The 23,957-nt window shown below is 40.1% G+C and overlaps 2 protein-coding genes across 3 annotated transcripts in view; one reads left to right on the forward strand and one right to left on the reverse strand.

Annotated features, from left to right (window-relative positions):
• spock3 (SPARC (osteonectin), cwcv and kazal like domains proteoglycan 3) overlaps nucleotides 1–13,949 on the forward strand; it is a 41,348-nt gene extending 27,399 nt beyond the window's left edge. Inside the window, exons 7-11 of the mRNA XM_061984393.1 lie at nucleotides 2,837–2,932; nucleotides 4,676–4,897; nucleotides 6,794–6,856; nucleotides 7,724–7,861; nucleotides 13,614–13,949. Of these exons, the coding sequence (XP_061840377.1) occupies nucleotides 2,837–2,932; nucleotides 4,676–4,897; nucleotides 6,794–6,856; nucleotides 7,724–7,861; nucleotides 13,614–13,753 (659 nt within the window). The 3' untranslated portion in view covers nucleotides 13,754–13,949. The remainder of the gene's footprint in view (nucleotides 1–2,836; nucleotides 2,933–4,675; nucleotides 4,898–6,793; nucleotides 6,857–7,723; nucleotides 7,862–13,613) is intronic.
• Nucleotides 13,950–20,864: 6,915 nt separating this feature from the next.
• Nucleotides 20,865–23,957, reverse strand: part of LOC133621932 (choline transporter-like protein 1) — a 40,517-nt gene continuing 37,424 nt past the window's right edge. For both annotated transcript variants that reach the window (XM_061984394.1, XM_061984395.2), the window contains exon 16: nucleotides 20,865–23,949. In XM_061984394.1, coding sequence (XP_061840378.1) covers nucleotides 23,941–23,949 — 9 coding nt within the window. In that variant the 3' untranslated portion in view covers nucleotides 20,865–23,940. The remainder of the gene's footprint in view (nucleotides 23,950–23,957) is intronic.

Genomic DNA, 23,957 nt, shown 5'->3' on the forward strand with positions numbered 1-23,957 from the left:
TAAGAAGGAAGTAGTAAGAAGGAAGTAGTGAGAAGGAAGTAGTGAGAAGGAAGTAATCAGAAGGAAGTAGTGAGAAGGAAGTAGTAAGAAGGAAGTAGTAAGAAGGAAGTAGTGAGAAGGAAGTAGTGAGATGGAAGTAGTAAGAAGGAAGTACTGAGAAGGAAGTAGTAAGAAGGAAGTAGAGAGAAGGAAGTAGTAAGAAGGAAGTAGTGAGAAGGAAGTAGTACGAAGGAAGTAGTAAGAAGGAAGTAGTAAGAAGGAAGTAGTGAGAAGAAAGTAGAGAGAAATAAGTAGGGAGAAGGAAGTAGTGAGAAGGAAGTAGAGAGAAGGAAGTAGTGAGAAGGAAGTAGTAAGAAGGAAGTAGTAAGAAGGAAGTAGTGAGAAGGAAGTAGTGAGAAGGAAGTAGTAAGAAGGAAGTAGTAAGAGGGAAGTGGAGAGAAGGAAGTAGTAAGAAGGAAGTAGTGAGAAGGAAGTAGTGAGAAGGAAGTAGAGAGAAATAAGTCGTGAGAAGGAAGTAGTAAGAAGGAAGTAGTGAGAAGGAAGTAGTAAGAAGGAAGTAGAGAGAAGGAAGTAGTAAGAAGGAAGTAGTGAGAAGGAAGTAGAGAGAAGGAAGTAGTAAGAAGGAAGTAGTGAGAAGGAATTAGTAAGAAGGAAGTAGAGAGAAATAAGTAGTGAGAAGGAAGTAGTGAGAAGGAAGTAGTAAGAAGGAAGTAGTAAGAAGGAAGTAGTGAGAAGGAAGTAGAGAGAAGGAAGTAGTAAGAAGGAAGTAGTAAGAAGGAAGTAGTGAGAAGGAAGTAGTAAGAAGGAAGTAGTGAGAAGGAAGTAGAGAGAAGGAAGTAGTAAGAAGGAAGTAGTGAGAAGGAAGTAGTGAGAAGGAAGTAGTAAGAAGGAAGTAGTAAGAAGGAAGTAGAGAGATCATTAATGATGAGTGTTGTTGTGTCATTAATGATGAGTGTTGTGTCATTAATGATGAGTGTTGTTGTGTCACTAATGATGAGTGTTGTTGTGTCATTAATGATGGGTGTTGTTGTGTCATTAATGATGAGTGTTGTTGTGTCATTAATGATGAGTGTTGTTGTGTCATTAATGATGAGTGTTGTGGTGTCATTAATGATGAGTGTTGTTGTGTCATTAATGATGAGTGTTGTTGTGTCATTAATGATGAGTGTTGTTGTGTCATTAATGATGAGTGTTGTGGTGTCATTAATGATGAGTGTTGTTGTGCCATTAATGATGAGTGTTGTTGTGTCATTAATGATGAGTGTTGTTGTGTCATTAATGATGAGTGTTGTTGTGTCATTAATGATGAGTGTTGTTGTGTCATTAATGATGAGTGTTGTTGTGTCATTAATGATGAGTGTTGTTGTGTCATTAATGATGAGTGTTGTAGTGTCATTAATGATGAGTGTTGTGGTGTCATTAATGATGAGTGTTGTTGTGTCATTAATGATGAGTGTTGTTGTGTCATTAATGATGAGTGTTGTTGTGTCATTAATGATGAGTGTTGTGGTGTCATTAATGATGAGTGTTGTTGTGCCATTAATGATGAGTGTTGTTGTGTCATTAATGATGAGTGTTGTTGTGTCATTAATGATGAGTGTTGTTGTGTCATTAATGATGAGTGTTGTTGTGTCATTAATGATGAGTGTTGTTGTGCCATTAATGATGAGTGTTGTTGTGTCATTAATGATGAGTGTTGTTGTGTCATTAATGATGAGTGTTGTTGTGTCATTAATGATGAGTGTTGTTGTGTCACTAATGATGAGTGTTGTTGTGTCACTAATGATGAGTGTTGTTGTGTCATTAATGATGAGTGTTGTTGTGTCATTAATGATGAGTGTGGTTGTGTCATTAATGATGAGTGTTGTTGTGTCATTAATGATGAGTGTTGTTGTGCCATTAATGATGAGTGTTGTTGTGTCATTAATGATGAGTGTTGTTGTGTCATTAATGATGAGTGTTGTTGTGTCATTAATGATGAGTGTTGTTGTGTCATTAATGATGAGTGTTGTTGTGTCATTGATGATGAGTGTTGTTGTGTCATTGATGATGAGTGTTGTTGTGTCATTAATGATGAGTGTTGTTGTGTCATTAATGATGAGTGTTGTTGTGTCATTAATGATGAGTGTTGTTGTGTCATTAATGATGAGTGTTGTTGTGTCATTAATGATGAGTGTTGTTGTGTCATTCATGATGAGTGTTGTTGTGTCATTAATGATGAGTGTTGTTGTGTCATTAATGATGAGTGTTGTGGTGTCATTAATGATGAGTGTTGTTGTGCCATTAATGATGAGTGTTGTTGTGTCATTAATGATGAGTGTTGTTGTGTCATTAATGATGAGTGTTGTTGTGTCATTAATGATGAGTGTTGTTGTGTCACTAATGATGAGTGTTGTTGTGTCACTAATGATGAGTGTTGTTGTGTCATTAATGATGAGTGTTGTTGTGTCATTAATGATGAGTGTGGTTGTGTCATTAATGATGAGTGTTGTTGTGTCATTAATGATGAGTGTTGTTGTGTCATTAATGATGAGTGTTGTTGTGTCACTAATGATGAGTGTTGTTGTGCCATTAATGATGAGTGTTGTTGTGTCATTAATGATGAGTGTTGTTGTGTCATTAATGATGAGTGTTGTTGTGTCATTGATGATGAGTGTTGTTGTGCCATTGATGATGAGTGTTGTTGTGTCATTGATGATGAGTGTTGTTGTGTCATTAATGATGAGTGTTGTTGTGTCATTAATGATGAGTGTTGTTGTGTCATTAATGATGAGTGTTGTTGTGTCATTAATGATGAGTGTTGTTGTGTCACTAATGATGAGTGTTGTTGTGTCAGTGTGCAGTGAGTCAGAGGTGAAGGAGGTCATAGGTCGTCTGAGGGACATGATCCAGGTGCTGCATGACACCAGGAGAGACATGGTGGAGAAGAAGAGTGAGTGGGCATCACCATCACTACAACATCTTACCACACCCACTACCACACCACTACCACACCCACTATCACTACCACACCGCTACCACACCACTACCACACCCACTACCACTATCACACCACTACCTCACCACTATCACTACCACTACCACACCACAATCACTACCACTATCACACCACTATCACTACCACTACCACACCACTACCACACCCACTACCACTACCACTATCACACCACTACCACACCACTATCACTACCACTACCACTATCACACCACTACCACACCACTATCACTACCACACTACTACTACACCCACACCCACTACCACTACCACTATCACACCACTACCACACCACTATCACTACCACTACCACACCGCTACCACACCACTACCACACCACTACCACACCCACACCCACTACCACTACCACACCACTATCACTACCACTACCACTACCACACCACTATCACTACCACTACCACACCACTATCACTACCACTACCACACCACTACCACTACCACACCACTATCACTACCACTACCATACCACTACCACTATCACTACCACACCCACTACCACTACCACACCACTACCACTACCACACCCACTACCACTACCACACCACTACCACTACCACACCACTACCACACCCACACCCACTACCACTACCACTATCACACCACTACCACACCACTATCACTACCACTACCACTACCACACCGCTACCACACCACTACCACACCACTACCACACCCACTACCACTATCACACCACTACCACACCACTATCACTACCACTACCACTACCACACCACTATCACTACCACTACCACACCACTACCACTACCACACCACTATCACTACCACTACCACACCACTACCACACCACTATCACTACCACTACCATACCACTACCACTATCACTACCACACCCACTACCACTACCACACCACTACCACACCCACTACCACTACCACACCACTACCACACCACTACCACACCCACTACCACTATCACACCACTACCACACCACTATCACTACCACTACCATACCACTATCACTACCACACCCACTACCACTACCACACCACTACCACTACCACACCCACTACCACACCACACCACTACCACACCCACTACCACTACCACTATCACACCACTACCACACCACTATCACTACCACTACCACACCACTACCACACCACTACCACACCCACTACCACTACCACTATCACACCACTACCACACCACTATCACTACCACTACCACACCGCTACCACACCACTATCACTACCACTACCACACCACTATCACTACCACTACCACACCACTACCACTACCACACCACTATCACTACCACTACCACTACCATACCACTACCACTACCACACCCACTACCACACCACTACCACACCCACTACCACACCACTACCACTACCACACCACTACCACACCCACACCCACTACCACTACCACACCACTATCACTACCACTACCACTACCACTACCACACCGCTACCACACCACTACCACACCCACTACCACTACCACTATCACACCACTACCACACCACTATCACTACCACTACCACTACCACACCACTATCACTACCACTACCACACCACTACCACTACCACTACCACACCACTACCACTACCACTACCACACCCACTACCACTACCACACCACTACCACTACCACCCTGCTGTGGATGAACACATTGTTTGTACACCCTGTCAGAGTTTGAGGTGGGGGTGTGGCCCGCCTGCAAAGAGGCTCTGGGGTGGATGTTCTCCCACCTGGACACGGACTTGAACCTCCAGCTGGACCGCTCTGAGATGAGGACTCTGTACTCGGACAGGAAGGAGCCGTGCTCCCACGCCTTCTTCAAGTCATGTGACACGCACAAGGACGGCCTGATTGGCGGCTCAGAGTGGTGCAGCTGTTTCCAGCGCTACACAGGTAACACACACCTGTGCACACTAGTGGCTGTAGGGCAGGGGTCAGCAACACACAATGTTAGAGGAACATATTGGACCAGATTTACAAACCCCGTTTCCATATGAGTTGGGAAATTGTGTTAGATGTAAATATAAACGGAATACAATGATTTGCAAATCCTTTTCAACTTATTTGGAACATCCCACAGGTGTGCAGGCTAATTGGGAACAGGTGGGTGCCATGATTGGGTATAAAAACAGCTTCCCAAAAAATGCTCAGTCTTTCACAAGAAAGGATGGGGCGAGGTACACCCCTTTGTCCACAACTGCGTGAGTAAATTGTCGAACAGTTTAAGAAAAACCTTTCTCAAAGTGACATTGCAAGAAATTGAGGGATTTCAACATCTACGCTCCATAATATCATCAAAAGGTTGAGAGAATGTGGAGAAATCACTCCACGTAAGCGGCATGGCCGGAAACCAACATTGAATGACCGTGACCTTCCATCCCTCAGACGGCACTGTATCAAAAAACGACATCAATCTCTAAAGGATATCACCACATGGGCTCAGGAACACTTCAGAAAACCACTGTCACTAAATACAGTTGGTCGCTACATCTGTAAGTGCGAGTTAAAGCTCTACTATGCAAAGCGAAAGCCATTTATCAACAACACCCAGAAACGCCCCCGGCTTCTCTGGGCCCGAGATCATCTAAGATGGACTCATGCAAAGTGGAAAAGTGTTCTGTGGTCTGACGAGTCCACATTTCAAATTGTTTTTGGAAATATTCAACAGTCTGTCATCCGGACCAAAGGGGAAGCGAACCATCCAGACTGTTATTGACGCAAAGTTCAAAAGCCAGCATCTGTGATGGTATGGGGATGCATTAGTGCCCAAGACATGGGTAACTTACACATCTGTGAAGGCACCATTAATGCTGAAAGGTACATACAGCTTTTGGAACAACATATGCTGCCATCTAAGTGCCGTCTTTTTCATGGACGCCCCCGCTTATTTCAGCAAGACAATGCCAAGCCACATTCAGCACGTGTTACAACACCGTGGCTTCGTAAAAAAAAAGTGCGGGTACTTTCCTGGCCCGCCTGCAGTCCAGACCTGTCTCCCATCGAAAATGTGTGGCGCATTATGAAGCATAAAATACGACAGCGGAGACCCCGGACTGTTGAACGACTGAAGCTCTACATAAAACAAGAATGGGAAAGAATTCCACTTTCAAAGCTTCAACAATTAGTTTCCTCAGTTCCCAATCGTTTACTGAGTGTTGTTAAAAGGAAAGGCCATGTAACACAGTGGTGAACATGCCCTTTCCCAACTACTTTGTCACGTGTTGCAGCCATGAAATTATAAGTTAATTATTATTTGCAAAAAAAAAATAAAGTTTATGAGTTTGAACATCAAATATGTTGTCTTTGTAGCATATTCAACTGAATATGGCTTGAAAAGGATTTGCAAATCATTGTATTCCGTTTATATTTACATCTAACACAATTTCCCAACTCATATGGAAACGGGGTTTGTACTAAAAACTCATCTGTGTGGAGCCAGAAACTATTAACATCCTTATATAATGAAGACAACACATGATGTAAGTGTCTATATTAGCCTACTATCAAAATGACTTTAAAAGTCTTATATAAGTGTTATAATGAAGACAACACATGATGTAAGTGTCTATATTAGTCATGGTGTCAAAGTGCGCTGCTAACTGCTAAAGCTAAACACACACACAGCGGCACTTAAAAAGACAAGATGAAACAAAACAGCTGAAAAAATATTACACAATAAAAGATTGAAAATTAAAAATAGACTAAGTAGAAATAGTGTCGTAGTGAGTATACAATAATAAATAATGACATTATTTGCTAGTTTTAGCACATTTTTCAATTATTTTCCAGACTCTCCTTGCAGAGATGAGCTCGCCTCCATCAATAGGAAGCAAATGGGAAAGAAGCTGCTTGGTAAGCACACACACACACACACACACCATACTTGCCAACTCTCCCGAAAACCTCCCGGGACAAATTTTCTCCCGAAAAACTCCCGAAATTCAGGCGGACCTGAGTGACGTGTTGACAACACACAACAACAGTGTCTACCGTAAAGCAGTTGGTCTGCCGTAAACAGCAATGTTGTGACACTTTTAAACAGGACAATACTGCCATCTACTGTACATGCATATGTGACCCACCCATAATGTGTCACATTTTTCTGTTGATTTATTTATTTTATTTTGTGGTTTGAATTCGTTTTTGGAGCTGTCATTACACATTTATCAGTATTCACATTGGTCAGTAGGGGGCAGTAGGGCGTTTCTTCCCAATTGAATGCTATCGCCTGCAGACCGGAAGTGTCTTGTCATTCTGATGAGCGCGACCAGTCTGTGAACAATTGAAACGTCCTGTGTGCTTTTTCCTCCTGTATAACAGGTTAGTTTTGGTGAATCAACTCACTGAATAATATCCATGTGATCTTTATAAGTTTAAGTACACATTCTGATGGTGGAGCCTAACTCTAGTGTTTGTGAGTTGTAGTTTGTAAATGAACACTGAAATTCAAGTATTTATTTAATTTATATATATATATATATATATATATATATATATATATAGCTAGAATTCACTGAAAGTCAAGTATTTCTTATATATATATATCTTAACCACGCCCCCAAGCCCCACCCCCGACCACGCCTCCGCCCCCACCCCCTGAAATCGGAGGTCTCAAGGTTGGCAAGTATGACACACACACACACACACACACACACACACACACACACACACACACACACAGAGAGAGAGAGAGGCTAACGTGAGCACCATGTGACCCAGGCCAGTATCTGCCATCGTGCGAGGAGGACGGCTACTATCGCTCCCAGCAGTGCCACAGCAGCAGCGGGCAGTGTTGGTGTGTGGATCGCTATGGCAACGAGCGGGCCGGCTCACGCACCCACGGCGCCGCCGACTGCGGTGAGTCCGGTGGTCTGAGGGGCGGAGCCTCCACAATGTTCCTTTCCAAAGTGTCAGCTTGAAGTGTTGTGTTTTGCTCTGATTGACTTTCACGTGCCAATCCTAGCAGACATGGTTTTAAGATGTGTAGCGAAGCCTCTTTTTGCAAGGCTGTTCCTCCATACACAGTGTGGAGCCACTCTGCTCAATTAACAATAATCTCCTCCGTTATGGCAAATAAAGTGCATTGCTTTATATCTTAATTATTAATACCAAGTACTGTTATCACTGGAGGACGAGGCTATAAACATGTTACACAAGCAGGTATGCTAATAGATCAGCTAAACTAGCTTCAAACAAGGGCAAGAAAAAAGCGCTCGGTAAAGTTGAAGAATGTACACAGGAACGTGTCAGAGGGAGGAACATGCTGCTATTTGGTTTTCATCAAAGGAGAATATTGTGTTGATATTGCTCTGCCAGTCTCACTCATGGATGATGGGTGGAGTAGAACCCTGGTCGGAACATCCTGGAATCAGAAGTGAGAGTGGATGAAAGGGAGAGGACCTGAGATGGAACCTTGAGGAACACCACTAAAGAAGTTGAACAAGTAAAAATGACATGAAAAGTGTTTGATCAGACGGGTCTTGTGAAGACGATGCCTGTGATATCATTTTCCTCTCATAAATATCAACAACGTTTTTAAAAAGGTGAAAATTCACTAATCATCTTTGGAAAGTTTGCTCAACAAAGGAACAGAAAAAGGAGGTTTTGGTGTGTTTTGAATTGCTGAAATGAGCACTGGTGAGTGTGAGTCAGGATGGACTAGACTGCTGAGTTCAAAGAATCCATCTAAAAGATATCAGATGTCAGACTGACAGATAAATCTCATTCATATTCCTCAAATCACCCTTGATTTTTTTGGAAAGGGACTTCTGTCCAGTGCTAACTTGACACATTTTTGTGGTCCTGTCGTCCAGTCCAAAGTATCAAAACACATCTTGTTACCGGTACCAAAATGTTCCTACCATGTCCTGTACCACATTCGGCCCCTGAGTTCAGTTCAAAACTTGGGAGACCTAAAACCACTAGAGTGCTCCTATTGTGTAGAGGAACTTAGACCATGGAACACATTGGCAGATCCTTGCATTGACTCGTAGAACACTGGGGTCTGAACTTATGATTGACATAACTGAGGCGTTCCTCAAGGCACCGCCTTAAGTCCTCCCCTTTTTGGCAGTAACATTTATATTTAACGTGATCTATGTAACTCGGGTGTTGTTGACTTCAGATACAGTCAGTTGTCATTTGTTCAACTTCTGTTCAACTGGTGGTGTTCCTCAAGGTCCCATCTTAGGTCCTCTCCCTTTTGGGCTTTTCAACTGGTGGCCCTGGAGTTCAGTTCCAAAAACTTGGGAGAGACTCACATCGAGAGTGTTAACCAGAGATGATCTTTGGCTACTTTTTGTTGCAGAAGGTGCCTAAAACCCGCAGACGGCTCCTATAAGTGAGACATTTAATAGACCACAATCAAATGTCCACCGTAGAGGACGCTTGTTCTCCAAAATAAGACAAATAGTGAAGTCCTTAGCTTTCTGGAAACATAGTTTAGTTGAATAGTCCTGACCTGGAACTACAACTACTTGGGATTGTAATCGTCCAAATATGGTTAGCAGCAACAAGAACGCTAGCTCGATGTTAGCTAGCTAGCTAGCTAGCTTGTTCCGGTGCTCCTGATCGTCTTCTCGTCAGAATCAGAATCAGAATCAGAAGTACTTTTTCAATCCCCGAGGGGAAATTAACAATTTCAGCACAATCCCATTCAAGATCAGACAAACATTACAGGGAGACAGAACAGGATCAAACATTACAGGACATGATCAAACATTACAGGGAGACAGAACAGGATCAAACATTACAGGACAGGATCAAACATTACAGGGAGACAGAACAGGGTCAAATATTACAGGGACACGGAACAGGATCAACCATTACAGGGAGACAGAACAGGATCAAACATTACAGGACATGATCAAACATTACAGGGAGACAGAACAGGATCAAACATTACAGGGACATGGAACAGGATCAACCATTACAGGGAGACAGAACAGGATCAAACATTACAGGGAGACAGAACAGGATCAAACATTACAGGACAGGATCAAACATTACAGGGAGACAGAACAGGATCAAATATTACAGGGACACGGAACAGGATCAACCATTACAGGGAGACAGAACAGGATCAAACATTACAGGACAGGATCAAACATTACAGGGAGACAGAACAGGATCAAACATTACGGGGACACGGAACAGGATCAACCATTACAGGGAGACAGAACAGGATCAAACATTACAGGACAGGATCAACCATTACAGCAGTGGTTCTCAAACTTTTTTTGTCATCCCCCACTTTGGGCAAGGGGGAGTTTTCAAGCCCCACCTGCCCCCATCGCCCCAACAGAGCGCTAATGCCAAGCTTTAACATTTTCAAATTTATTGAACATCAAGTTGTATACATTCGAACTCAATAACATAAAATAACATTAAGTTCAATAATAAATAAAATAACTGTGCAGCTGTGGTATAACTTGCATCAAGTTCAATAATAAATAAAATAACTTCCATCAAGTTCAATAATAAATAAAACAAAAGTGTTATAACTTGCATCAAGTTCAATAATAAATCAAAAAAAGTGTTATAACTTGCATTACGTTCAATAATAAATCAAAAAAACTGTTATAACTTGCATCAAGTTCAATAATAAATCAAAAAAAGTGTTATAACTTGCATCATGTTCAATAATAAATCAAAAAAAGTGTTATAACTTGCATCAAGTTCAATAATAAATCAAATAAAAGTGTTATAACTTGCATCAAGTTCAATAATAAATCAAAAAAAGTGTTATAACTTGCATCACGTTCAATAATAAATCAAAAAAGTGTTATAACTTGCATCAAGTTCAATAATAAATCAAATAACTTGCATCAAGTTCAATAATAAATCAAAAATAGTGTTATAACGTGCATCAAGTTCAATAATAAATAAAACAAAAGTGTTATAACTTGCATCAAGTTCAATAATAAAAGAAAGTGTTATAACTTGCATCAAGTTCAATAATAAATCAAATAACTTGCATCAATTTCAATAATAAATCAAAAAAAGTGTTATAACTTGCATCAAGTTCAATAATAAATAAAACAAAAGTGTTATAACTTGCATCAAGTTCAATAATAAATAAAACAAAAGTGTTATAACTTGCATCAAGTTCAATAATAAATCAAAAAAAGTGTTATAACTTGCATCAAGTTCAATAATAAATCAAATAACTTGCATCAAGTTCAATAATAAATACAATAAAAGTGCCACTTTGCAATCTTTGCAAAAAAAAAGGAGGAGCTATGCATTTGGCAAGACAGGGCAAGTGACAGCACTTTGCCCCAGGAGAGCCACCTTGCTTCACTGTGAAACAGCACGGCTGTATGATCAGCTCCCATTTCCTCACACAGTGCAGAGAACAGTCGCACTTTCAGTGGTCGTGTTTTGATCAAATTTACCGCGCTCACAACATCTGTTAAAACCTCATTGAGTTCGGGGCTGAGCTGCCTTGACGCGAGTGCTTCCCTGTGAATGACACAGTGTGTGCCCGTCACATTTTTGTTTCTCTGCAGGCGCTGGCTCTGGCTCGACGACCTTTGAGGTGCGAGTCACAAATGTATATATTTGTGTAATTGTGGTCCACACATTAGCCTGCTACCCATCCGCGCGAAAGTTTGTTCCGCTTAGCCCCGCCCCCATTAGTTACTGTTGCTATGTCTGTCAAACTTTCGCTCGTACCGAGAAATTTAAAGCCTACAGTAAAAATAAGTACCGGTAATTTCCATTTATTTATATAGCGGATTTCACAGACAGAATCACAAAGTGATTTACAGTATGTATAGAAAATGAAAGCATAGTAAAAAAAAAATATCTAAGAATATAATAATAAAAAAAAAATTTAAAGTGAAATTTCCTTCCGTTCCTCGCGCCCCACCTGTCATGTCTCTATTCCCCACCAGTGGGGCGCGCCCCACACTTTGAGAAACGCTGCATTACAGGGAGACAGAACAGGATCAAACATTACAGGACAGGATCAAACATTACAGGGAGACAGAACAGGATCAAACATTACAGGACAGGATCAAACATTACAGGGAGACAGAACAGGATCAAACATTACGGGGACACGGAATAGGATCAACCATTACAGGGAGACAGAACAGGATCAAACATTACAGGACAGGATCAAACATTACAGGGAGACAGAACAGGATCAAACATTACAGGGACATGGAACAGGATCAACCATTACAGGGAGACAGAACAGGATCAAACATTACAGGACAGGATCAAACATTACAGGGAGACAGAACAGGATCAAACATTACAGGACAGGATCAACATTACAGGGAGACAGAACAGGATCAAACATTACAGGGAGACAGAACAGGATCAAACATTACGGGGACACGGAACAGCATCAACCATTACAGGGAGACAGAACAGAATCAAACATTACAGGACAGGATCAAACATTACAGGGAGACAGAACAGGATCAAACATTACAGAACAGGATCAAACATTATGGGGACACGGAACAGGATCAACCATTACGGGGACACGGAACAGGATCAACCATTACAGGGAGACAGAACAGAATCAAACATTACAGGACAGGATCAAACATTACAGGGAGACAGAACAGGATCAAACATTACAGAACAGGATCAAACATTATGGGGACACGGAACAGGATCAACCATTACAGGGAGACAGAACAGGATCAAACATTACAGGACAGGATCAAACATTACAGGGAGACAGAACAGGATCAAACATTACGGGGACACGGAACAGGATCAACCATTACAGAACAGGATCAAACATTATGGGGACACGGAACAGGATCAACCATTACGGGGACACGGAACAGGATCAACCATTACAGGGAGACAGAACAGAATCAAACATTACAGGACAGGATCAAACATTACAGGGAGACAGAACAGGATCAAACATTACAGAACAGGATCAAACATTATGGGAACACGGAACAGGATCAACCATTACAGGGAGACAGAACAGGATCAAACATTACAGGACAGGATCAAACATTACAGGGAGACAGAACAGGATCAAACATTACGGGGATACGGAACAGGATCAACCATTACAGGGAGACAGAACAGGATCAAACATTACAGGACAGGATCAACCATCACAGGGAGACAGAACAGGATCAAACATTACAGGACAGGATCAACCATCACAGGGAGACAGAACAGGATCAAACATTACAGGACAGGATCAAACATTACAGGGAGACAGAACAGGATCAAACATTACAGGACAGGATCAAACATTACAGGGAGACAGAACAGGATCAAACATTACGGGGACACGGAATAGGATCAACCATTACAGGGAGACAGAACAGGATCAAACATTACAGGACAGGATCAAACATTACAGGGAGACAGAACAGGATCAAACATTACAGGACAGGATCAAACATTACAGGGAGACAGAACAGGATCGCTGACAGGTCTGCCAACTTCCGGCGGCCCTTACAAAAAAGGTGAGATTCAGGCAAGAGGAACGAGGCCAGCGTCCGGATCGTCATTTTATCGATATTCCGTCAAACAAATGGAAATGTTTAAAAATGCAGATTTGCGCGGGAGTTTTGCAAGCACGGTTTTCACCCGTCACCATGACGACTGTGTTTGTCAGGCGCACCCCTGGAGTCTTCGGGGGATCCCGGCAGCGGCGACTGGACGATGGCGGAGGACGATGAAGATTCGCTGGTACTCAGCGAGCAGGACGGCGAGGACGGCGAGGACGACGACGACGACGACGAATACGTCTTGTAATTTTATTTTTATTTTTTTTCCAAGAAAAGCTTGGTCAAAGTGTGTAGGCCAGCTTGTCCACGGTCCTAACAGTCCACGGACTCAATCATCAGTGTGGATGTGGTCACATGACCCGCCTCCTCCACTCCCCCGTCTAGACGTAGATAAGATAACATCCTCTTCATCTCAACTGTAACACAAGAAGATAAAGGTGCAACACAACAAAGGGTGACACAACTGTAACACAAGAAAAGGAGAGGTGACGTCACAGTAGATAAAGGGGCAACACAAGAAAAGGAGAGAGGTGACGTCACAGTAGATAAAGGGGAAACACAAGAAAAGGAGAGAGGTGACGTCACAGTAGATAAATACCCAGCCAGCGTCGGAACATTCCATTGTTTAGTTAGCTTTGTGTCTGGGAGGAGTGGAGAGATGAGTTTGCACAGGAAGGAGAGGAAGAGGAAGGTGAAGGTGAAGGTGTGCCTTTTCCTAGTGACAACATTACTAACTTGGGGACATTTTAATGATAAAACATTGTTATAATGAATGAATATATTAGTGCAGATGTATCTCACTACATTTCTATTTGCTGCAAAAGTAGATTAAAACCATTGAACAAACTGTATGAAGAATCTTGGACCGCAACAGTGAGGTCCACGCTAACACGTATCATTAATCACTAATCATCTCATTCATCCTGGATCAATCATTGCTTGTTGAGGCTGATTTACCCTCATCCTGGATCTTCTTATTAGGGTGCACTTACCATTTTCAAAATATATATATACACAGAGTATATACACATACATACATATATACATATACGTATTTATATTTGTATTAGAGCTGTACATTTTTGCCACTACATGATTGGATTCTTAGGGGTAATGATTCGATTCAGAATCAATTCCCAAGTCAAAATGAATACTTTTGTATTAGCATTGTGTGGCAGTTCTGTGACTAACTACATTCCTCCATGAAACAGACAAACAGCTCTGATAAATGTATGTATTACTTCAAAGAAAACTGGTTATATATATATATATATATATATATATATATATATATATATATATATATATATATATATATACACATATATACAGTATATATATGCTTAGGCCATCTCCATGAAACTAAAAGGAGCTTTTCTATCCTGTCACCTGTTTTGAAAAAGTTTTCTGATAATAATTACACCAAATACTACATAGCGAGAATCAGTTTGAATTGAGAATCAGTTCTGAAATTAAAATTGTTTTTAGTAATTTTTGAAAATGATCAGGATGAAAAAGTGATCGCCATTCGGATGTGAATCGATTTTTGCCGACCGACACTAATTAATTGTCATTATTCAAAATCCAAGTATGATTAATCATGTTAAAAAATATTTGTGTTTTAATCTGACAAATGTACCTTCACATGATATTTCAATATATTGAGATGCACTCTGTCAATTAGCAGCTGGCACTAAATACTCAGATAAATACTATCTCGTATCTAAATACATTAGAGGGGTAAATACTATCTCGGGGTTAGGGTTAGGGTTACTAACCCTTACCCTAACCCTAAACCCTAAACCCTATCTTAATACAGTAAATGGGATTACAAATAAAAACACTGCACAACTTTTTCAAATATGCCAATTCCAAAAGCTCCCCTAATAACTTCATTGATGTCTGGTATTGATTGATTGATGTCTGGTATTGATTGATTGATGTCTGGTATTGATTGATTGATGTCTGGTATTGATTGATTGATGTCTGGTATTGATTGATTGATGTCTGGTATTGATTGATTGATGTCTGGTATTGATTTGATTGATGTCTGGTATTGATTGATTGATGTCTGGTATTGATTTGATTGATGCCCTCTACTGCAGCAGAGCTTTTCTTCCCGTCTTTCCCGCACTGTGGGATGGCTCCAAGACGTGGGAAGCCCAGCAGTTATCTAACAGCTTAGATTGAGCAGCTGTTTCATAGCCAGTAAATAACAAAACACCTTTTAGACGAGCTTTATCCAGAAGTGCGTTCTTAGGGTTGCATCGTAATTAGCTTAAGGTTAGCTACGTTTCAGAGAGCGGCGCAGTGTGAGAGAATATCAAATTCATTCATTTTGCCTTTCACATACCCTATAGTCCCGACTATAGAGCGCACTATATAAGCCACACCCACTACATTTCAGAAGAAGAAAAAAGTTTCCATATATTAGACGCACCGGACTATAAGCCGCAGATATATACTTTGTTAAATGACTTATTTACACTGAAAGTATTTTTTTTAATTATTTACATACCTTAATTGTTTCCAAACAGTGTCTGTAACACGGCAGTAAAACGGCGGTTCAAACAAAACAGAAGTCATGGTCTTGGACCCACTAGCTGCACAAGCTAGCTCTCCAATCAGCTAAACAGACTCAATAACTCCACGCTGACGTTTTGGTGAATTTACCAAACTGAAACAATAGAAAAAGAATGCCATCGTAAGTTAATAATACTAACACAGGCACTCGTAAACGTGTTAGCATATTTGCTAGCTCGTTTACATGACGATAGCAGGTAGAAATATGCATGAAAAGACTGCTACAGACATCACACACGATGCGGTTTAGTAAGTAAGAATAGTTTTAGTTATATTGTAAAACTGACATACGTTGCTAGGAGGGATGAATGAAGAATCCATACAAGTAGGGGCAAAAAGCACTTCTACTTTTGGTTCAAAGCAGAAAATGGAAGGACACTGCAGCACCTGCAGTAAGCCAACTGGTCCACACCTTGTCAGTGCATTTGCTTCTTTCGTTTCGTTTTGAACTATTTTCCACAAAAAAAAAGATCACAAATTAGCCGCACCGTTTTCTAATCCGCAGGGTTCAAAGTGTAGGGAAAAAAGTAGCGGCTTATAGTCCGGAATTTGCGATAATTGAAGTTAGAAGATCGGGGTAAACAAGAGAGGTTTTTCTTTATTTTGCTCAAGGTGCTGCGCCTCCCCCCAAGTTTTCTGAGTTGTGGTGTGGAAACTGATCCTGGATCAGTTCTACGCAGACCTGGGGTCAGTTTGAGGCGCAGTACTCATTGTAAGAAATAGACTATCAGAATAAACTTGTGCTCTGAACTACGGTGGCCCAGAAGGGTTTAGAAAACAAAGTGGGAGTTGTGCAAATATTTCAAAATAAAGTGTTCCTGTGAGGAACACGTCGACTTCATGGCCGCTAAGAGATTGTTTTTGTGAGAAGTTTGGATCACGTTGAACACTTTATGTCAATCAATACTTTCTCATGTTTCCCCCAACACTTTGAATACAAGTGGCCCATAAAAATGAGCCAACTGATGACCTGAGACTCTGTAGTCCTTCAGCTTTGAGGTCTGGGTTTGTGTTTCTTTCTGACTTGCTGAAATAAAAAGCTACATTGACCACCTGTGTGATGTCACTAACCTTCACCTGCGTGAGAAGCCATGATGGCGCTGGTAGAGTTGGGACCTCGTGAAATGTACGCTCACTCTGGTCCTGGCTAACAATACAATAGAAAGTACTTCATTGATCCCTGGGGGAAATTCACCACCACAGTTCACTCACAATAAACACTTAGGTATTTTTACATGTGAATAACATAAATACAGTCTATTATACAGCATTATTCACATGTGAATAACATAAATACAGTCTATTATACAGCATTATTCACATGTGAATAATATCAATACAGTCTATTATACAGCATTATTCACATGTGAATAATATAAATACAGTCTATTATACAGCATTATTCACATGTGAATAATATAAATACAGTCTATTATACAGCATTATTCACATGTGAATAATATAAATACAGTCTATTATACAACATTATTCACATGTGAATAACATAAATACAGTCTGTTATACAGCATTATTCACATGTGAATAATATAAATACAGTCTATTATACAGCATTATTCACATGTGAATAATATAAATGCAGTCTATTATACAGCATTATTCACATGTGAATAATATAAATACAGTCTATTATACAGCATTATTCACATGCGAATAACATAAATACAGTCTATTATACAGCATTATTCACATGTGAATAACATAACTACAGTCTATTATACAGCATTGTTCACATGTGAATCATATAAATAGTCTATTATACAGCATTATTCACATGTGAATAATATAAATACAGTATTATACAGCATTATTCACATGTGAATAACATAAATACAGTCTATTATACAGCATTATTCACATGTGAATAATATAAATACAGTCTATTATACAGCATTATTCACATGTGAATAACATAAATACAGTCTATTATACAGCATTATTCACATGTGAATAATATAAATACAGTCTATAATACAGCATTATTCACATGTGAATAATATAAATACAGTCTATAATACAGCATTATTCACATGTGAATAATATATATACAGTCTATTATACAGCATTATTCACATGTGAATAATATAAATACAGTCTATTATACAGCATTATTCACATGTGAATAATATAAATACAGTCTATAATACAGCATTATTCACATGTGAATAATATATATACAGTCTATTATACATCATTATACGCTGGAAGCAAACGCAGGCCATGGCATCAGTAATATTGTTTGTAAATACCTTCACTTCTTAAAGTCTCAACACATGAACACACATTCCAGTTATGACTTGAAGTAACAATGGTGGTGAGGACATAAAGATGGTGAGAGATTTGCACCAACCACTTGAAAGCATAAAGACCCATGTTTGTTTTCAATGGACTATTTTCTATGCAAGTCTCTGCTGCCCCCTGCTGTTCATGTATAGCAACACCAGGGGAGTCCTAACTTTTTCCAGCAAGGACGCACATAAATCATTTAAGATGCTTTCATACATTTTGTAGATTAAACATTTTAGCTTCATCAGTATTTGCCCAACAATCTGAACATCACATCCATATTTTAGTGTTTGTGTTATCGCTACAGAAAAAAATAAATAATTATGCAATTTTGCCCTAAACTAAGCATTTTCAAGCATACAAATGGCAAACTTAACTAAAAATATCAATATTACAGTAATATTGGTGACTAGAATAAACCTAAACAATCAGACTGTGTTGTTCAGTATTGTGGCTCAGCCTCAGTTAGCATTAATAACATTAGCATGCTAACTTTTTAAGCCTATTTTGCAGCCAAACACCGCAGATTTACAAACCCTGTTTCCATATGAGTTGGGAAATTGTGTTAGATGTAAATATAAACGGAATACAATGATTTGCAAATCCTTTTCAAGCCATATTCAGTTGAATGCACTACAAAGACAACATATTTGATGTTCAAACTCATAAACTTTATTTTTTTTGTTGCAAATAATCATTAACTTTAGAATTTGATGCACGTGACAAAGAAGTTGGGAAAGGTGGCAATAAATACTGATAAAGTTGAGGAATGCTCATCAAAGACTTATTTGGAACATCCCACAGGTGTGCAGGCTAATTGGGAACAGGTGGGTGCCATGATTGGGTATAAAAACAGCTTCCCAAAAAATGCTCAGTCTTTCACAAGAACGGATGGGGCGAGGTACACCCCTTTGTCCACAACTGCGTGAGTAAATTGTCGAACAGTTTAAGAAAAACCTTTCTCAAAGTGCAATTGCAAGAAATTGAGGGATTTCAACATCTACGCTCCATAATATCATCAAAAGGTTCAGAGAATGTGGAGAAATCACTCCACGTAAGCGGCATGGCCGGAAACCAACATTGAATGAGCGTGACCTTCCATCCCTCAGACGGCACTGTATCAAAAACCCACATCAATCTCTAAAGGATATCACCACATGGGCTCAGGAACACTTCAGAAAACCACTGTCACTAAATACAGTTGGTCGCTACATCTGTAAGTGCAAGTTAAAACTCTCCTATGCAAAGCGAAAGCCATTTATCAACAACACCCAGAAACGCCGCCGGCTTCGCTGGGCCTGAGATCATCTAAGATGGACTCATGCAAAGTGGAAAAGTGTTCTGTGGTCTGACGAGTCCACATTTCAAAATGTTTTTGGAAATATTCGACATATGTCATCCGGACCAAAGGGGAAGCGAACCATCCAGACTGTTATCGACGCAAAGTGTAAAAGGCAGCATGTGTGATGGTATGGGGGTGCATTAGTGGCCAAGACATGGGTAACTTACACATCTGTGAAGGCACCATTAATGCTGAAAGGTACATACAGCTTTTGGAACAACATATGCTGCCATCTAAGCGCCGTCTTTGTCATGGACGCCCCTGCTTATTTCAGCAAGACAATGCCAAGCCACATTCAGCACGTGTTACAACAGCGTGGCTTCGTAAAAAAGGAGTGCGGGTACTTTCCTGGCCCGCCTGCAGTCCAGACCTGTCTCCCATTGAAAATGTGTGGCGCATTATGAAGCCTAAAATAGCACAACGGAGACCCCCGGACTGTTGAACAACTTAAGCTGTACATCAAGCAAGAATGGGAAAAAATTCCACCTGAGAAGCTTAAAAAATGTGTCTCCTCAGTTCCCAAACGTTTACTGAGTGTTGTTAAAAGGAAAGGCCATGTAACACAGTGGTGAACATGCCCTTTCCCAACTACTTTGTCACGTGTTGCAGCCATGAAATTCTAAATTAATTATTTGCAAAAAATAAATAAAGTTTATGAGTTTGAACATCAAATATGTTGTCTTTGTAGTGCATTCAACTGAATATGGCTTGAAAAGGATTTGCAAATCATTGTATTCCGTTTATATTTACATCTAACACAATTTCCCATCTCATATGGAAACGGGGTTTGTATATAACTTCTTACTTGACACATGCTAACAGTTAACATGCAAACATGCTCACATTAGCGTGCTAACTTTTTCAGCCAATTTTACAGCTGAACACCTCATAGTCATATCATTTGGTACTTGACACATGCCAACTGTTAGCATGCTAACATTAGCACGCTAACTTCCTGTTTTTCTTTTTTTTTTTTTGGTCAATTTTACATGCAGATGCTTCATAGTCGTATGATGTGGAACTTGACACATTCTAACTGTTAGCATTTCAGCACAATTCCTCCCGACATTTCATGTTGTCCTTTGTTTGTTTGTGTGCTGTAGACCTTTTGTACACATCACACATCACATGGCGCTTGTGGCTTTTATTTGAAATAGAAAAAGAACTCTAGACAAGGGTTATTGCCAAATACAAGCAAACATGTTCAACCATGTTTCGTTCCTGGTTAATATTAGAAGGGGCCCTATGGTGATTTCCATCTACATGTCCTTGTGCTCAAGATCATATGTATCCATTATGTGTCACATTCACAACTACTTCCTGTCTATGTTTGTGGAGGCCTTCTCAAATGAAAGGAGGCAAGGTATCATCATTTAAGTCTGGATAGTTAACACCTGCATGTTACATTTAAGTCTGGATAGTTAACATTGCATGTTACATTTAAGTCTGGATAGTTAACATTGCATGTTACATTTAAGTCTGGATAGTTAACATTGCATGTTACAGTGCCACCATGAGATGAACATGCTTCATCCTACCTTTCCTTGTGTTTCAGCTGCCTGATAAAGAGCTCCTCCCCCTCTGGCTGAGAGCTCTACTGTTTGTCCAAAATAAGAAGCTCCGCCTCCTTGTGAGCAGACTGCAATAACAGCGGCCTTTCAAAGCACCAACCTTAGAAATGGACACTTTGACATTGTTTAACAAGTCACAAAGAGGAAAAATCAACATAGGTCCCCTTTCAAATAGAATCAAATATCTATTTAGAGTGTAAACAATGATGTAACACACAACCCCAAACATGAGTGTCAGACAAACAAAAACGACACACTTTGCCAGGCTTTTCGCTCTTTTTGGGCCTTTTTTAACATCACTTAATGCTGCTCTATGTCATGCACTTTGTTTTATAATGTTGCCTATTGTTCACAATCATTATGAGCCAAGAACACACCTCTTTTGTTGCAAGTATATATAATATATGTAGTAACAGACATGTTCATGACAATATTAACTGTTTCCATAGCAGTGCACTTACCACTTCTTCTGAACAAAAAAAAATGCAAGTGTGTTGCAATCATGGCAGACTTGGTAACAGACAACGAAGACTACAATTTTTGGACAAATGAGGATACACAACCTTATCTTTTTGAAGCTGAATATACGGAGGATGAAGTACTGCTTCCACAAGCCAGCACGAAGGAAGAGTGAGACATCGGAGCAGACGGAAGCCGAAATAGGGAAGTGAAAGTCACTTTTGAAACGAAGCTATATCAACATAAATGGAGTGCTTACCCAAATAAAACGGGAAAAAACATGGACCAAACGCACAACTGTCCATGGATACACAACCTTATCTTTTTGAAGCTGAATATACAGAGGATGAACTAATGCTTCTAGAAGCCAGCGTGAAGGAAGAGTGAGACGTCGGAGCAGACGGAAGCCCAGAGAGTCAGGTGAAAGTCACTTTGGCGCTGTAATTGCGGAAATTGAAACAAAGCTATTTCAACATACCGGTAAATGGAGTGCTTACCCAAATAACACGGGAAAAAAACATGGACCAAATGCACGACTGTCCATGGAGTGTGTCACTTTAATATGGATCATGTGTGTTATTACAACTACAGTACACACACTGTCTGGCTAGCTGTGTACAAACAAAAGATGAAATAATACTTGACAGATACTGTAATATGATGAATATACGGAGGATGAACTACTGCTTCTAGAAGCCAGCACGAACGAAGAGTGAGACGTCGGAGCAGATGGAAGCCGAAAGAGTGAAGTGAAAGTCACTTTTGAAAGGAAGCTATTTCAACATAAATGGAGTGCTTACCCAAATAAAACGGGAAAAAACATGGACCAAACGCACAACTGTCCATGGATACACAACCTTATCTTTTTGAAGCTGAATATACAGAGGATGAACTACTGCTTCTAGAAGCCAGCGGGAAGGAAGAGTGAGACGTCGGAGCAGACGGAAGCCCAGAGAGTGAGGTGAAAGTCACTTTGGCGCTTTAATTGCGGAAATTTAAACGAAGCCATTTCAACATAAATGGAGTGCTTACCCAAATAACACGGGGAAAAAAACATGGACCAAACGCACGACTGCCCATGGAGTGTGTCACTTTAATATTGATCATGATACACATCATGTGTGTTATTACAACTATACTACACACACTGTCTGGCTAGCTGTGTACAAACAAAAGATGAAATAATACTTGACAGATACTGTAATATGATGAATATACGGAGGATGAACTACTGCTTCTAGAAGCCAGCGTGAAGGAAGAGTGAGACGTCGGAGCAGACGGAAGCCCAGAGAGTGAGGTGAAAGTCACTTTGGCGCTTTAATTGCGGAAATTGAAACAAAGCTATTTCAACATAAATGGAGTGCTTACCCAAATAACACGGGGAAAAAAACATGGACCAAACGCACGACTGTCCATCATGTGTGTTATTACAACTATACTACACACACTGTCTGGCTAGCTGTGTACAAACAAAAGATGAAATAATACTTGACAGATTGATGTTTTTCACTCAGTACATATTAGTGTCCTATCTCATTGTGCTAGAAGATAGCTTATCTCTTTCCGTAGTTAGCTTTTACGGCTAGCAAAAAGAGTTGCCCCATGTTCGCTCTCACAATAACAACGTTGCTACAGTTTGTTATTGTACATGTTACACAACATAAATGAAGTATTGTTGACGGTTATTGAATGCATTTTTAAAGTGATTCAGAGGTAGAATTGATTGCTAACATTGCTAGCTGCATTGCTAGCCACCGAGACAAAACATTTTGTCTTCTTGTCTCTCATAATGATTGTGAACGACAGGCAAAATAAATAAAAAGTTCCCCTTTAACGCTGCTCTACGTCATGCAAATTTGAATTGCAACAAGCATATGTTACAATTAGTGGTTTCAAAAAAGATATATAACATAAAAAGGTCAGTATTTCTTAAAATTACAAATGAAATTGAAGCAAAATAGGACAAATAAATTGTCTCTCACAATAATAATATGAATGGTTTTCTCTCACAAGTGAGCAACAATTAGCAGTCGTGTTACGTCAATGATAGCCAAGGTGAGCTAAATGGTTATAGCTGACAACAAACTCATTGCTGGGTGTGTTCCTTGGACTGGGCTTACACAACATGTTGGACTGTGAGCGCCCTCTAGGCAGCCCCGTCTGTAACGGCCCCTTTCACTGAGCCTGCAGGG

Source organism: Nerophis lumbriciformis, linkage group LG25, assembly GCF_033978685.3.
Source record: "Nerophis lumbriciformis linkage group LG25, RoL_Nlum_v2.1, whole genome shotgun sequence".
NCBI classification, from domain to species: Eukaryota; Metazoa; Chordata; class Actinopteri; order Syngnathiformes; family Syngnathidae; genus Nerophis; species Nerophis lumbriciformis.